The sequence below is a fragment of the Onychostoma macrolepis genome, chromosome 20 (genome assembly GCF_012432095.1).
Source record: "Onychostoma macrolepis isolate SWU-2019 chromosome 20, ASM1243209v1, whole genome shotgun sequence".
In the NCBI taxonomy this organism is placed as follows: domain Eukaryota; kingdom Metazoa; phylum Chordata; class Actinopteri; order Cypriniformes; family Cyprinidae; genus Onychostoma; species Onychostoma macrolepis.
Genome location: NC_081174.1, coordinates 6793051 through 6807492, shown reverse-complemented (window position 1 = coordinate 6807492; position 14442 = coordinate 6793051). Strand labels below are relative to the sequence as shown.

At 35.1% G+C, this 14442-nt stretch overlaps 1 protein-coding gene across 1 annotated transcript in view; it reads right to left on the bottom strand.

Moving 5' to 3' along the window:
* Nucleotides 1-14442, bottom strand: part of enpp1 (ectonucleotide pyrophosphatase/phosphodiesterase 1) — a 51851-nt gene that overhangs the window by 3143 nt on the left and 34266 nt on the right. Inside the window, exons 18-22 of the mRNA XM_058755829.1 lie at nt 11921-12105; nt 8710-8749; nt 8452-8606; nt 4344-4470; nt 2637-2711 (exon numbers count right to left, since the gene is read on the bottom strand). Of these exons, the coding sequence (XP_058611812.1) occupies nt 2637-2711; nt 4344-4470; nt 8452-8606; nt 8710-8749; nt 11921-12105 (582 nt within the window). The remainder of the gene's footprint in view (nt 1-2636; nt 2712-4343; nt 4471-8451; nt 8607-8709; nt 8750-11920; nt 12106-14442) is intronic.

The window sequence follows — 14442 nt, the reverse complement described above, 5'->3', positions numbered from 1 at the left end:
TGCACCTTGCTGTTTATTAAGTGTCTGAAACCAAACAAGTTGTTGCAAAGAACCACAAATTAAGGATCCTAATGAGCGATGCCGTCTTGGACAGGCCTATGATAAATGTATAAACAATATACTTGTGTAATCAGCCGATAACAGATACAAGTGTTATGAAATGCTGGTGCACCCAAAGTACAAACCACAAATTTTCATGTTATCACTGTGTAGACGCACTAAAACGCAAATGAATGATTTCTAATGGAATGCAGATACATAATGTTCTACATGCACGTCATGTTGGTGGAGTTAGTTTGAGAAATGAAATGAGTAATTTTCACTTTGATCTAAATACTTGCACAATACAGAGTGAAGAAAGGGTTTACCATACACAGGTGCTGCAATTAACACTGATGAGGCTCTGAGGTTAAAGCAAAACATCAGTTAATTTGGTTCACAGGCATAAATGACTTAATACTGCTTATTAATTCAGCAGGTCTGCCTTCATCATGATTTGTGAGGATCACCTGGTGTCAAGCTTTTTAATTGATTTCTGGAATTGTTGAGATGGATTTTCAGAGTATAACAATTTAACAGGAACATTTCCAAGGTGGGTCTGTGATAATGCCATAATGTGCATCCAAAATGATTAAAAATACAACGCTGCTCTATAATGCCATTAATATCTTTGTATTTGGGGGTGAAATAAAATATAAGAAACCTAATAAACATAAAAACTCATAAGAAACTTAAACTTACTTTTATTTCAGCTAGTTAAAAAACTACATAGACTTATTATACAAACACAGAAATAAATTACTAAAACTTCAATCAATATTTAAATGAAAACTGAAAATCTAAAAAATAAAATATAATTCAAAATATTAACAAAAACTATAATAGTATGTTAATGACACTAAAATAACACTGACCTAAAATAGCCTTAAAAAAAAAAAATGCACTCAAAAATAAAAATTCTGTCATCGTTTACTCACCCTCTCAGTTGTTCCAAACCTGTATGAGTTTCTTTCTTTCGTCAAACAAAACGTGGAATATTTAGAGGAACCAAACAGCTGTTGGTCAATGGCTACCACAAACTGTTTGGTTACCAGCATTATTCAAAATATATTTTGTCTTTAATAGAGGAAATAAACTCATACAAGTTTGGAACAGTAACTGATGACAATTAAAATTGTTGGGTGAATTAACCCTTTAAAGACACACATACAATATAAGATCCTATATGAAATATCACTGAGATGCCAATTTTATGTTTGTCAACAGGCTCGTATAAACACAAAACAGCATCTCTGTCTCTCTCATCAAGCCCATTTTTGTCTCACTCGGATAACAGAGCCATGAAATTACGCTGAGAAACCTGTAGTTCTTTGGGTGATCTGTTGAGCATTCGTAGGTGTTTTTTGGCAGGTCAAGCCTTCCTGCAGGACTCTTTCTTTGATTTTGGTATAAATGCTTGCTGGCCTCAATTCAGCTGTGATCAACTGATTCTAATTATAGGGCAGCTTTAACTGGAGAACATTTACCTTTTCAGGGAGTGTTGCACGTCTTTATTAAATTAGAGCACAGCTTTCTCATATATAGTCTCATTTATTTTGAATGTGGTTTAGTAGTTTAGTAGGACAACGCTCACTCTGTAGATCTGTAGAGTGACACAGCACTGTAGATCAAGGTTCACACCCATGTCTATGCAAATACTTGCAAAACAGTTTTAATTCTAATGCAATGTAGGAACTTTAACATTCTACTTGCTTAAAATCAGGCATGTCCAAACTTGGTCCTGGAGGGCCTCAGCACACCTGCCTGGAAGTTTCTATGTCTAGTAAGACCTTGATTAGCTGGTTCAGGTGTGTTTGATTAGGATTGGAGCTGAACTTTGCTGGACAGTGGCCCTCCACAGGTTTGGACACCCCTTTAAAGTGAATGTTTATCATCAGTATACATATTCATGGATGCCATTATGTTGGGCAAAGTCTTTTGTTATGTTAAGGATTTCTGCATTACTTTTTTTCTGACTTCTAGTGTCAGCATATTACACTTTTCCAAACAGAAAGTTGTAAATTCTGACTTCATGAGCTGGAATGCAGAATTACAGCCTTTAAATAAAAACAGGCAACATGTTTACTGGCATGTGGAACCCATTCTGAATACAAAGTTCAGTATTTCATGTTGATGATTACTGACAATGGCACTCCAGACCCATGTATGTTTTTTTGTTTTGCTATTGTTGACTTCAAAGGTTGGGCGTGTAAACAGTTTTTTGCACAAATATAACAAATAATTCATAATGACCATAATGTTTCCTAGCACTTCATTCTTGAATCCCTAATAAAATCTACATTTTAACTAACCTCAGAGCTAATTAAGCGTAGAATCTGGATTTAGTGATTCATTCCAGCATGCCATTAACTTTCCAAGTATACAAGTAAACAGCAAATCTTTTGAAAATATTCAAATTGGCAGTCAGAAGAAAGACATCATGCAGTTCTTGCCAGAACAAACATGCAAATTGCAAGCGTACATGACATAACACAATAAATCACAAAAAGTGCAAATAAGAAAGAGATCCCAGTTGTCAGGTTTTGTCTCCCTGCAGTCTGTGTAATGTTATAAGCTGAATGTAAAATACGGCTTACCTTTGAAAGCAGGAAACATGGGCACCATGTTGCTTGTAATTAAGGAGTCTGGCTCAGTTCCTGTAGGACTGAAGTCTGAGGGAGAAAGAAAGCATTTAGAGTCCTGTCATACAAAACACAACAGATATAGCAGAGTAAACACAACTCTTTTATTAGACAGATCTCTGGATGCACTGATTGGCCAAATTGCAGAATTGAGTGTTTAAACATTTTGAGCACTTAACTGTACGATCATGTTAAAAAATTTGGGGCCAGTAGGATTTTTGTTTTGAAATAAATTATTATTTTATTCAGCAAGGATGCATTAAACTGATCAAAAAAGACAGTAAAGTATGGAAGCCCGTTTCCGCCACTGAATAAAAAAAATAAAAAGGTTATTGCGAGATACTCGCAATTCTGACTTTTTTTCTCGCAATTGCGAGTTTATATCTCAGAATTATGAATTTTTAATTCGCAATTGCAGTTTTGAGGGGGAAAAAAGACTGATATGTTCTCAGAATTGCGAGATATAAACTCGTAATTCTGAGAAAAAAATCAGAATTTATGTCTTTATGTCTCGCAATTGCGAGTTTATATCACGCAATTCTGACTTTATTTCTCAGAATTGCGAGTTTATATCTCAGAATTATGAATTTTTATTCGCAATAACCTTTTTTATTTTTTATTCAGTGGCAGAAACGGGCTTCCATAGTAAAGACTTTTATATTGTTACAAAATATTTATATACAAATAGTGTTGTTCAGTTGAAAAAAAACGTTCAACATTTTTCAAGAGTCTTGAAAAAAAAACGTATTACAATTTCCACAAAAATATGAAGCAGCAGCACAACTGTTTTCAACATAGATAATAAGAAATTTTTAAAAATATATTAAGATATAAAGTAGTTATTTCAAATTGTAATAACATTTCACAATATTTCAGTACTGCGTTTTCGATCAAATAATTGCAGCCTCGGTGAACATAAGAGACTTGTTTCAAAAACATGAAAAAATTTGACCAACCTCAAACTTGTATATCTCCCAGTTGTTAATGGCAACATACCATATTTGCTTACTATATAACAAACAACTGTGGGCTTGTTTTTCAATTAAATAGGGTATATGTCGAACGTCACCTGACCAAACCCGGAAACAGGTCTCATCGCTTCCGCTTGTCGGAGAACGTATTAATAGCAGTATTAAATAATGGCAATATCAATGGACTTTTAAGGTAATCAGTTAAATTAACTAGATGTTTTTATTGTTGACGTTTTATTCGACTTTTATATATAAATATTACTGAAAATAATAAGAAAATAAAAAACTTTTATATATCAATCCACATATGTGATGGACATTGGTAATGATTATCTTTAGTGTCTACTTTGAAGGCATCTCGAGTAAAACAGCTTCATATTTAACGGGGCATTTGCAAAACGCGTGAACCGGAAGCAAGGAGACCTGGTTAGCAGAATACGGAAGTGTGTTGCGCATAACCCCTATCGCTTATAAATATTTGTATTTATGGGTTTATTTCCAGAATGTATCATATCATGTACTTCATTCAAACTAAATAGAAAAAAAAATTATAATTATTAGCTAATATCACTCATAGCTCTAATCGAACTCTATGACCTTTTCCCATAAGTGAAAGAGGTCAGAAAGTGAAATGAATAGTGAGTTTTGTGTAAAGGTCTTAAAGTAAATACAGATATCCCGTTGCACTCACTGGGCGGATGCAGGAGGCCAAAGGTCAGAGTGGAATTGTTCTTATAGAATGAGCAGGACTGTCTCGCACTGGCCTGCACACGCACATCTGCACGCACACATGTGTCTGCCGAGGGCTGGACGCTCACCTTTGTTTGACAAAGAGAAGAAAGAAAATCAAAGATCAGAGGAAACAGTGCTTAGTGTTTAAAACACTCATTAAGTGCATGATAGAATTCCTGTTAGACACATCGCAAGCAAAATATCCTCAGTGTTTGCCACTTAACAGAGATTTCCTACAGTAAATTTACGTCTTTCAAGCTTTGCTTAAGAAACACTCTCTCTAATCTTGACTTAATAGTACTTAAAATACATGTTTCACAATCTGAGTTTTAAACACTCTGTATGGGATGGTGAAGTCATGATGTTAAGTTCTTGAAGTTACTTCCATGCAAAACAAAAAACAAGATCAGGCCTGAAGCCTGAAAAACTCCAGCTGTGGTCACATTCGTCATTTCACAGCCTCAGGTTGTGGCTTGTAGTTGTTTTATGTATAAAGAAAATTAGAGAATACAGATGATTTCATTTACTTCACATAAAAAAAAAGATTCTGTCATCATCTACTGACCCTGACAACATGTTTTTCCAAAAAAATACTACATATGTGCTGACACCATTAAGTTGAAAAAAAAAATGTAATGAAAAAAATCTAAATGGCCATAAAAATCTATTAAAACCAATTAATGGATTTGTTTAAGAAATAGGCTAAAATTGTAACCATTTTTCACTGATAGTAGGCTATTCATTAAACAAATTCAAGTTCAGGTTGTTCCCCACAAAAGGGCGTCAGAAAACTGTAGTGCACAACTTTAATGCTGCTTAAAGCCCAGAGTATGCTTCTGTTTTTATGTATTTACATTCACAAAGAAACTGATAAGACTAAGGATGAAAGCGCTTATGTGTGAACCAACAGTGTTCACACAAGCTATCAAACGGGGAAATACTTTAAACGGCTAAAGAGACGGTCGTATTTCCTTTTCGTTCCAATGACATAAGCATTCTGAACGCAGGAAACAGAAAACTCAAGTTGATGAGAATTTCACTGCATTCCAGAGTTCAAGTTTGGTGAACTCTGCCCTGCGAATTTATCACGTGAAAACATGTGACCAATAGAAGATTGACATGACCTCTTAGCTGAATTAAAAGTATACCAACTTTGAACCTGCAGGATTGCAGCGTTGCAGGAAAGTCAAGTACAGTACTAGTTCTAGTGCAAATGTGTTGACTAGCTATGTTTGCAAACAATATCAAATGAAGTATACAAAGATTGTGTATTTGATTGTGGGGAAAAAAAAAAAAAAAACATACAGTATACTTTGGGATTAAGAGTTTGGGACAAAACTGAAGTATGCTTTCACGTCCATCATATGGAAAGAGTGACTAGTATATACTTCAAAAACTCATTTTTTGTATTGCATGGGAGGAAGCGAGAAGATTTGTATACATATGGCAGAGTAAATAATCAGAACTATCTCTTTAAGCTAACTGACAAAAAATGACAGTAACAACAGTAACACACACTGCATGAAGCCAAGAAAACACTTGATGAGTGATTGCAGTTTGTCACTGTCGAGTGTTAGCGAGTGTGAAGACCGTGATTTACTCTGCGGTCGGCCCACAAAATGAGCAGCACATGCTGAAGGATGGAGAGTGAGGCCGTCTGTCATATTTCCTGACCTCACTGAGCATCGCCATTAAACCCTCTGGCACATGTACACCTTCCTGTTTGAACGGTCATTACAAATTTAGTTTGTGAAAAAGAAGTGCATTTAATTGCACTTAATCTCATCTCATTTCACCAGCGGTTACTCACCCTTGTGAAAAAGAAGTGCACTTTGATTATGCACTTGTAGTGTATGTCAAAGTGTATTTTTTTAAACTGTACTTTTAAAACTGTAAAGGCCACTTAAGTATACTTACTGTGTAGAGAGAACACTTTTATGACTATGTTTCTTAACACACTTTTAAAAAGTTAAATGTTTTACTTTAAAGGTGCACTAAGCGATTTTTGAAAAATGCTTTAGACCGCATTGTAGCCAATCAGCAGTAAGGGGGCGTGTCTTGTACTGATAGAGAGAAGAGAGCGCTCAATTTGAGTGCACAGGACGGCTATTAGCAGATCGACTATAGGTAGAGAGAGATGGCAGATAAAAAAAAGAGGAAAATATCAGAGAAACAAAACATTAAAAAGAAGAGTTACGATCAGGCAAGAGGTAGGACCCGTGTAAATATCGGAGCAGCTTTCCAGCGGTGGAGAGAAGGGCTCGAATCGTACGCCGAGGTTGCATTGTTTCTTCTTGAAAGGCGAGTAACGTTGATTTTGCTTCGTTTCACACAATTTATCCATGTTGGCTTTTGTTTGAATATGCTTGTGTGTCATCTTCACTTGTTTCCGCGAACTTCGTTGCCATGGTTGTGTGCGCACATGTGGGCCAGAGATTTCAAAATAGTGGCGAGGTCCTGTTGGGGTATGGGCGTGTTTGTTTTGGTGCTTTCAAATATCAACAACATTTGGCAAAAACCGCTTAGTGCACCTTTAAAGTACATTTTAAATCATTATGTTTTAATAATCGTACTCACTAAAATACTAAAGTACATGTAAGGTACTTGATTAAAATTTAAACTGTAGTGTGTTATTCAATCAGAGTTAATATATTTGAAATGTACTAAACTGCAAATTCATCATTACAGACGTATACAAAAGTATTTAAATGTATTGCATACAAATTTCAACAGAAATTACATTCAAGCATATTTTAGTTTACCATAAATGCTTGTCAGTACATTTGGCAACATGTTAACTATGAAACAGTATTCAAATTATGAAAAAAAGATGAAGGCTACTCAAAAATTTGTTCTAAACTTCAGTTAATTGATTTGATATAAATTTAAACTATATTACATTTTCAGGTACCAGTTAAAAGCAATTAAGTACGTGAAAACATTACATTCATTTGCACTTAAGCATATTATTTATATAATATACAGTAGCATTACTTTTTAGAAGTATGCTGAAGTGTACATCTTTTTCACAAGTGATTTTTAAAGTTCCAGTCCTGTAATAATTAAAAAGGGGTGTAGCTCATTTAAACCCCACAGGACATCTTCAGAAAATAATCACAGGAAAATATAAAATGAAAACCCCTGCAGTGCAACATTGTAACAGCTTAAAATGAGCTATTGTTTTAGAGGTCTCGTCTACAATAAACTCCACTTTAAAGACCCCATGATATCACAGTGAGTCATAACTGTTAGTATTTTGATCATAATTATGTTAGTGTACTTCTAATAAAAATAATGATAAAATAAAATTTTAGCAGATGTATCTGTTTGGGGGATGCTCTACATGACTCCCCTCGTCCGACTCGTCTACGTGACTCATCTTGACTCGAATTAAAAAAATGCTATCTAGAAAAAGAATGTTACTCCCTAATTATACATTCGACTTTTAACTAGCAATACGAGTAGAAATATGCCCACAAAGAAAAAATAGAGGTCCTTATCAAGTAATTTCATGGGGTTTTAAAGGGATACTCCACACCAAAATGAAAATTTTGTCATTAATCACTTACCCCCATGTCGTTCCAAACCCGCAAAAGCTTCATTCGTCTTCGGAACACAATTTAAAATATTTTGGATAAAAACTGGGAGGTTTGTGGCTGTCCCATTGACTGCCAAGTAAATTACACTGTCAAGGCACAGAAAAGTAAAAAAAAACCATCACCAAAATAGTCCATCTGCCATCAGTGGTTCAATCTGAATTTTATGAAGCGACGAGAATACTTTTTGTATGCAAAGAAAATAAAAATAACGACATTTATTTCAGATTGAACCACTGATGGCAGATGGACTATTTTGGCAATGTTTTTAATACTTTTCTGTGCCTTGACAGTGTAATTTACTTGGCAGTCAATGGGACAGCCACAAACCTCCCGGTTTTCATCCAAAATATCTTAAATTGTGTTCCGAAGACGAATGAAGCTTTTACGGGTTTGGAACGACATGGGGGTAAGTGATTAATGACAAAATTTTCATTTTGGGGTGGAGTATCCCTTTAAGATTAGTCTTACCGTTGCATTCAAAGAGTATGAGACCCAAAGGGGCATCAGGATGTTTCTGCTGTATCCGCTGACGTACGCACTGTGGTGAAGTATACAGTAATCTGACTGCTCCTGAAGAACACGCGGGATTCCATAAGGCAGATGAACATGCTTCATGTTAGAGTCTAGAAAAAGATTAATAAAGAAAGATCGACCTGAAATGTTTCAAACACAGTGTTTTCTAACACAATGTCAAAGTGAACTATTCCTGACAAACAGTTTACTCACTTGAGTTTGAGTCGATGAGATGCTGGTTCAGACGGTTCACCTGAAAAAGTTTGGGAAATTTATTTATTATATTTATATTAAAATTAGCAACACAACATTAAATAAGAATTGCATCAAAAATGTTACAATTTTTAATACATTTAAAATATATATATATAATTGTAATATATAAAAAATAAGTTTGGGGTCTGTAAGATTCTTTAATGTTTTTGAAAAATGTATCTTATGTATTTGTCTCATGTATTATGCATTTATTTGAACAAAAATACTGTAAAAATAGTACTATTCTGAAATACTATTATAATTTTTGTATTTATTTTAATATATTTAAAATTGTAATTTATTCCTGTGATGCAAAGCTGAATTTTCAGCAGTCATTACTCCAGTAAAATAGTTTTTTCAGGATTCTTTGATGAATCTAAAGTTCAAAAGAAAAGGAAAGCAAATGCAAAAGTTTTTATATATATAAAAAAAGTGTAATATATATATATATATATATATATATATATATATTACACTTTCATGTTTGATCAATTACAATTTAATGCATCCTTGCAGAATAAAAATACTGCTTTCTTAAAAACAATTCACTGATTTAGAGTATGTACAGTGTGTTTATATTTATACTAGAGACACTAAATCATTTGTAACTGTTAAATACAAGTGGCTTGACTCACTACTCTTTCAAAAACTAAAAAATTATGTGATTGTAACAAACCACAGGAAAAAATAAAGAAATCCAGACACCACCACAAAGCCAAAAATGAATATGTGATGTGGATCATCATAGAGACACACAAACAACAAACATAACTCAAAGAAATTCCTTGGAGCTACAGACTGTAATCCATTCTGCAACATTAACTGCATGATCAATGCTAAAGGGCAAAAAAATAAAATAAATGAATCATGTTTGAATGACATTCTGAAACTCTATCAACTTATTTTTCAGAATTGTAATATGGTAAGAGTAATATAATTGGCTTTCCAAGCCTTTCAAACATGCAGTTCTGGTTGCACTGTAACTGAATATCATTTGTATAGTGACAGGCTTCACCACATTTTAGGTTTAAATCCCCTGTTACAAACACAAAGCAACAATAGCAAGGAAAAACTCCTCAAGAGTAAGGAGGAAACCTTGGGTGGAACCACGAGGAAATTCATCCTGTTCTCAAGAGTGATTCATCTAATAGCCAGTTCAAAAACACGCAGGATTACACCATAAAACACAGCAGACATCTGATTTAAAACTTTAGCTTGGCCTTTGAAGGGAACTAGTCTTGGCTCATAACAAGTCAAATAAAGCATGCTCAAAAATGTTCTTAAAATCGGGCAGAGCAATCTATTTGTAATATCATGACCTGCATTAATCCATCAACATGCAAAATTATATACATAACATACACCCTCATAAGAAAAGGTACAAAACTGTGACTGGGGCAGTACCTTACTGTACATTTGTACCTTATTTACCCTTGAATATTAGTATGTTAAATGTACATTTAGTACTTTAGAAGTACATATTAGAACCTTTCGAAACTATAGGTGAAAGGGGAAAATAAAATTGCATAAACAATAGAATTTTGTTGGTTTCGTGATCTCATGCTGTTCAGTGTAGTATGGATTTCTATTTTCTTCTACCTCGTGTAGTATTGTTCATGGTTTTTGAGAACAAGGGCATGTGATGTAATCTGTCCCTGTTGGCATCTGTGCTAATTTGACTCAATCTTAAGCGACAGATAGATTTGTATCAAACTACAATTCATTGGTCACTTTTTAAAGCACCGAGTACCACTTTAACCTTTTTCATTTTCAATTAATAATACTGTCATGATGACATATGTTGGGGTATGGTTTTCAATTTAAACAGCACCAATAATTTTATTTACTATTTAGACATTTATAAGTACCTAACCTGACCCCTACCCTAAACCTAAGCGTTTCTCAATATAAAACAAAGCCAACTAGTCACAATTCTCAATATAAAACAAAACCAACTAATCACAATTGGTTAAAAAATACAAATATCCAAGTTTTCTAGGCCAAACAATTGATTTTTTGGTTTATAAGAAACACACCCAAAAACAATCACGTCTTCATCCAACATAACCCTCAAATCACATCAGCCTTGATTGTGAAATCTGATTGGCTCTTGTGTGTCTCATGACCAATTACATCATGATAAAGTTTGGATTTATCTTTTGAGTCAGATGTGACTGTGTTAAGTTTCACTCTGTTCTCCTCACTTCATAAAAGATGTTACATGGCTTCAGAAGACTTGGAAAACAACAATACTTGTAATACTTTTATACTGTTTTATGGCCATTTTTTGCTATAAACGCCTGTGATTGCACATTTATCTGCCTGTTACATGTTTTATATTTTTGAGAAGTGGTTAGGATTAGGGGTTAGGTGCTCAAAAATATGGTCACATTTTATTTTAAGATCCAGTGCTCGCTATTAACAAACCATTAACTACCACTTTTGCCTCAATAAACTCCTAATTTGCTGCTTATTAATAGTTAGTAAGTTGTTAAGCTTAGGTGTTGGGTAGGATTAGGAACGTAGAATATGGTCATGCAGAACATGTGCTTTATAAGTACTAATAAACAGCCAATATGTTAATAACAGGCACACTAATAAGCAACTAGAGAATTGTGAAAATTCTTCACTAAACTAAAGTGCAACATAGGCTCATTGGAAATACGTGCCTCTACCTACATTTCTGCGAAACTCAAAAAAATTGACCTATACACACGAATCGCTGCAGTTTCCAGTTGAAATGAACACTAGAGGCAGTAAAACTCCGATAACTTTTATTCCTTTTCACACAAAATATGATTTGCAGGTCCACAGTTTCGATTAATAAAACCTAATTTTAGTATATAGGGAATATTTTCAACAAGATAGAGCATTAACTTTTAGCGACACCCCCCGAATATTTGAATTATGAACCACCGCAATACATACCTGAAGCAACCTAATACAAGCACTATATCAACGTAAAAAAAACGTGCCAGGGTCACGCATTGAACCTGCATTTTAGCGCCACTCACTGGATGTTTCACTTTGAAACTGCCGCAAAACGTGCAGTAAGGTACGTTATAACAGTGTTGCAGAAATGTATTTAGAGGCACGTATTTCGAATGAGCCTGGGTTGCAAAAGTGTTACCAAAGTCATTTCTACTTTTACTCTTTTTAAAGTGCTGACCTCAGCCTCAGTGAGGGAGTCACAGGTGCAGCCGCCAGGGTCCCGTAAGGAGCCGCTAACAGGGGTGCATGTCGATGGTGCCGAGCGCTCTGCGGGGTACACCGGCTGGTGGTGTGGGTTCTTCAGCAGATGGTTTAAACTGCCATGGGTGCCGTTATTGGGGGCAGGAGGAACACCCAGCAAATCTAAAGAGTTATACACAGAAGAATACACTGTTCTTAGAAGATGCTTTTCACCAAAACTTACTTACAATACAATGCAAAAATCATGCTATTGTCAAATACTGGTAAGAACAGTCTTTATGTTAAAGGGATAGTTCACCCAAAAATTTAAATTTGATGTTTATCTGCTTAACCCAAGGGCATCCAAGATGTAGGTGACTTTGTTTCTTCGGTATAACACAAAGATTGTTAACTCAAACCGTTGCGGTCACAACAGTCGACGTGTGACGCGTCTTCTTCTTCTTCTTGCTTTACGGCGGATCGCAGACTTATAAGTGCATTACCGCCACCTATCTCTCAAATGGACCATTGACGCTCCTAATTGAGATTGTAGATGTCTGTGTATGTTTTTTTTTTTTTTTATCAAAGCCGTGAGTCCCATTGACTGTCATTATATGACTGACAGACTGCAACGGTTTGAGTTAAAAATCTCCGTTTGTGTTCCACTGAAGAAACAAAGTCACCTACATTTTGGATGCCCTGGGGGTAAGCAAATAAAAATCTAACTTTCATTTTTGGGTGAACTATCCCTTTTAGATAGGCTTTAAAGGGATAGTCCACCCAAAAATGACAACTCTGTAAGCATATACTAATCAAACAGTTACAGATTCCATTGATTTTCATTGTATGGACAAAAATTATACAAATGAAGTCAATGGGCACCAAAACTGTTTGGTTATCAACATTCTTCAATTTTTTTTTTTTTTTTTTGTGTGTGTCTGTTTAACAGAAAAAAGAAAGTCAGAAATAAATGGCATGAGGGTGAGAAAATGACAGACTTTTCATTTTTGGGTGGAGCATCACACTAACATCAGGGTTGCCTGGCTATAGTGAGATTTTGATGACATCGGCCTAAAAGAGTAGGAAATCCTGTTAAACATCCCGGTGACAGGTACTATTTGTAGTCTTAAATACCCAGTCGGGATACTTACATATAACTAGAGTGAAGAGAAAAGAAGAGTGGGTGAGAAAACCAGACATTATGTAACAATGTTGGGGAAGCTTTAAAACTGCAGCCTGTCAAGTTAATTTAAAGTTCATCAAGTTCATCTAGTCAATCTACACTTTAGAAATTAGTTAGCTACATTTTTTTTTTTTTACTTGACCTTGCCATTTTTAATCAGAATGTCATAACTCAACCATTTGAACTGTCCCCATCCTGAATTTTTTTCTTGTCACAATACAAAAGAAAAGATCTGTTGCTATTTCAGTTACATTAATAGCTTTTCAACAGATCAGTTTCCACTAAACACAACTGGAAAACAATATTTTAACCCAACATTTTAAACATGGTTCGATAGCAGCATTAATCACAGCATTCTATTAATTGTAAAGTTATTGAAATAAATATTAAATTATAAAACAGTTCCAGTTTCCTTTCAGCAAGTTATATTTTAATGCCAGTTGGTGACGAGTGAGTCACTGAATCGTTCACTTAACCAATTCATTCAAAATCAGTGATTCATTCAGCATTGAAAGATTAATACAGCATGTTACTTAGACAAAAGCAAGTTAATTATGCTTTGCCTTTGTTTATGAAATTATAGAGGTTTTAAAGATATACAGTGAGGAAAATAAGTATTTGAACACCCTGCTATTTTGCAAGTTCTCCCACTTAGAAATCATGGAGGGTCTGAAATTGTCATCGAGGTGCATGTCCACTGTGAGAGACATAATCTAAAAAAAATCCAGAAATCACAATGTATGATTTTTAACTATTTATTTGTATGATACAGCTGCAAATAAGTATTTGAACACCTGTCTATCAGCTAGAATTCTGACCCTCAAAGACCTGTTAGTCTGCCTTTAAAATGTCCACCTCCACTCCATTTATTATCCTAAATTAGATGCACCTGTTTGAGGTCGTTAGCTGCATAAAGACACCTGTCCACCCCATACAATCAGTAAGAATCCAACTACTAACATGGCCAAGACCAAAGAGCTGTCCAAAGACACTAGAGACAAAATTGAACACCTCCACAAGGCTGGAAAGGGCTACGGGAAATTGCCAAGCAGCTTGGTGAAAAAGGTCCACTGTTGGAGCAATCATTAGAAAATGGAAGAAGCTAAACATGACTGTCAATCTCCCTCGGACTGGGGCTCCATGCAAGATCTCACCTCGTGGGGTCTCAATGATCCTAAGAAAGGTGAGAAATCAGCCCAGAACTACACGGGAGGAGCTGGTCAATGACCTGAAAAGAGCTGGGACCACCGCTTCCAAGGTTACTGTTGGTAATACACTAAGACGTCATGGTTTGAAATCATGCATGGCACGGAAGGTTCCCCTGCTTAAACCAGCAC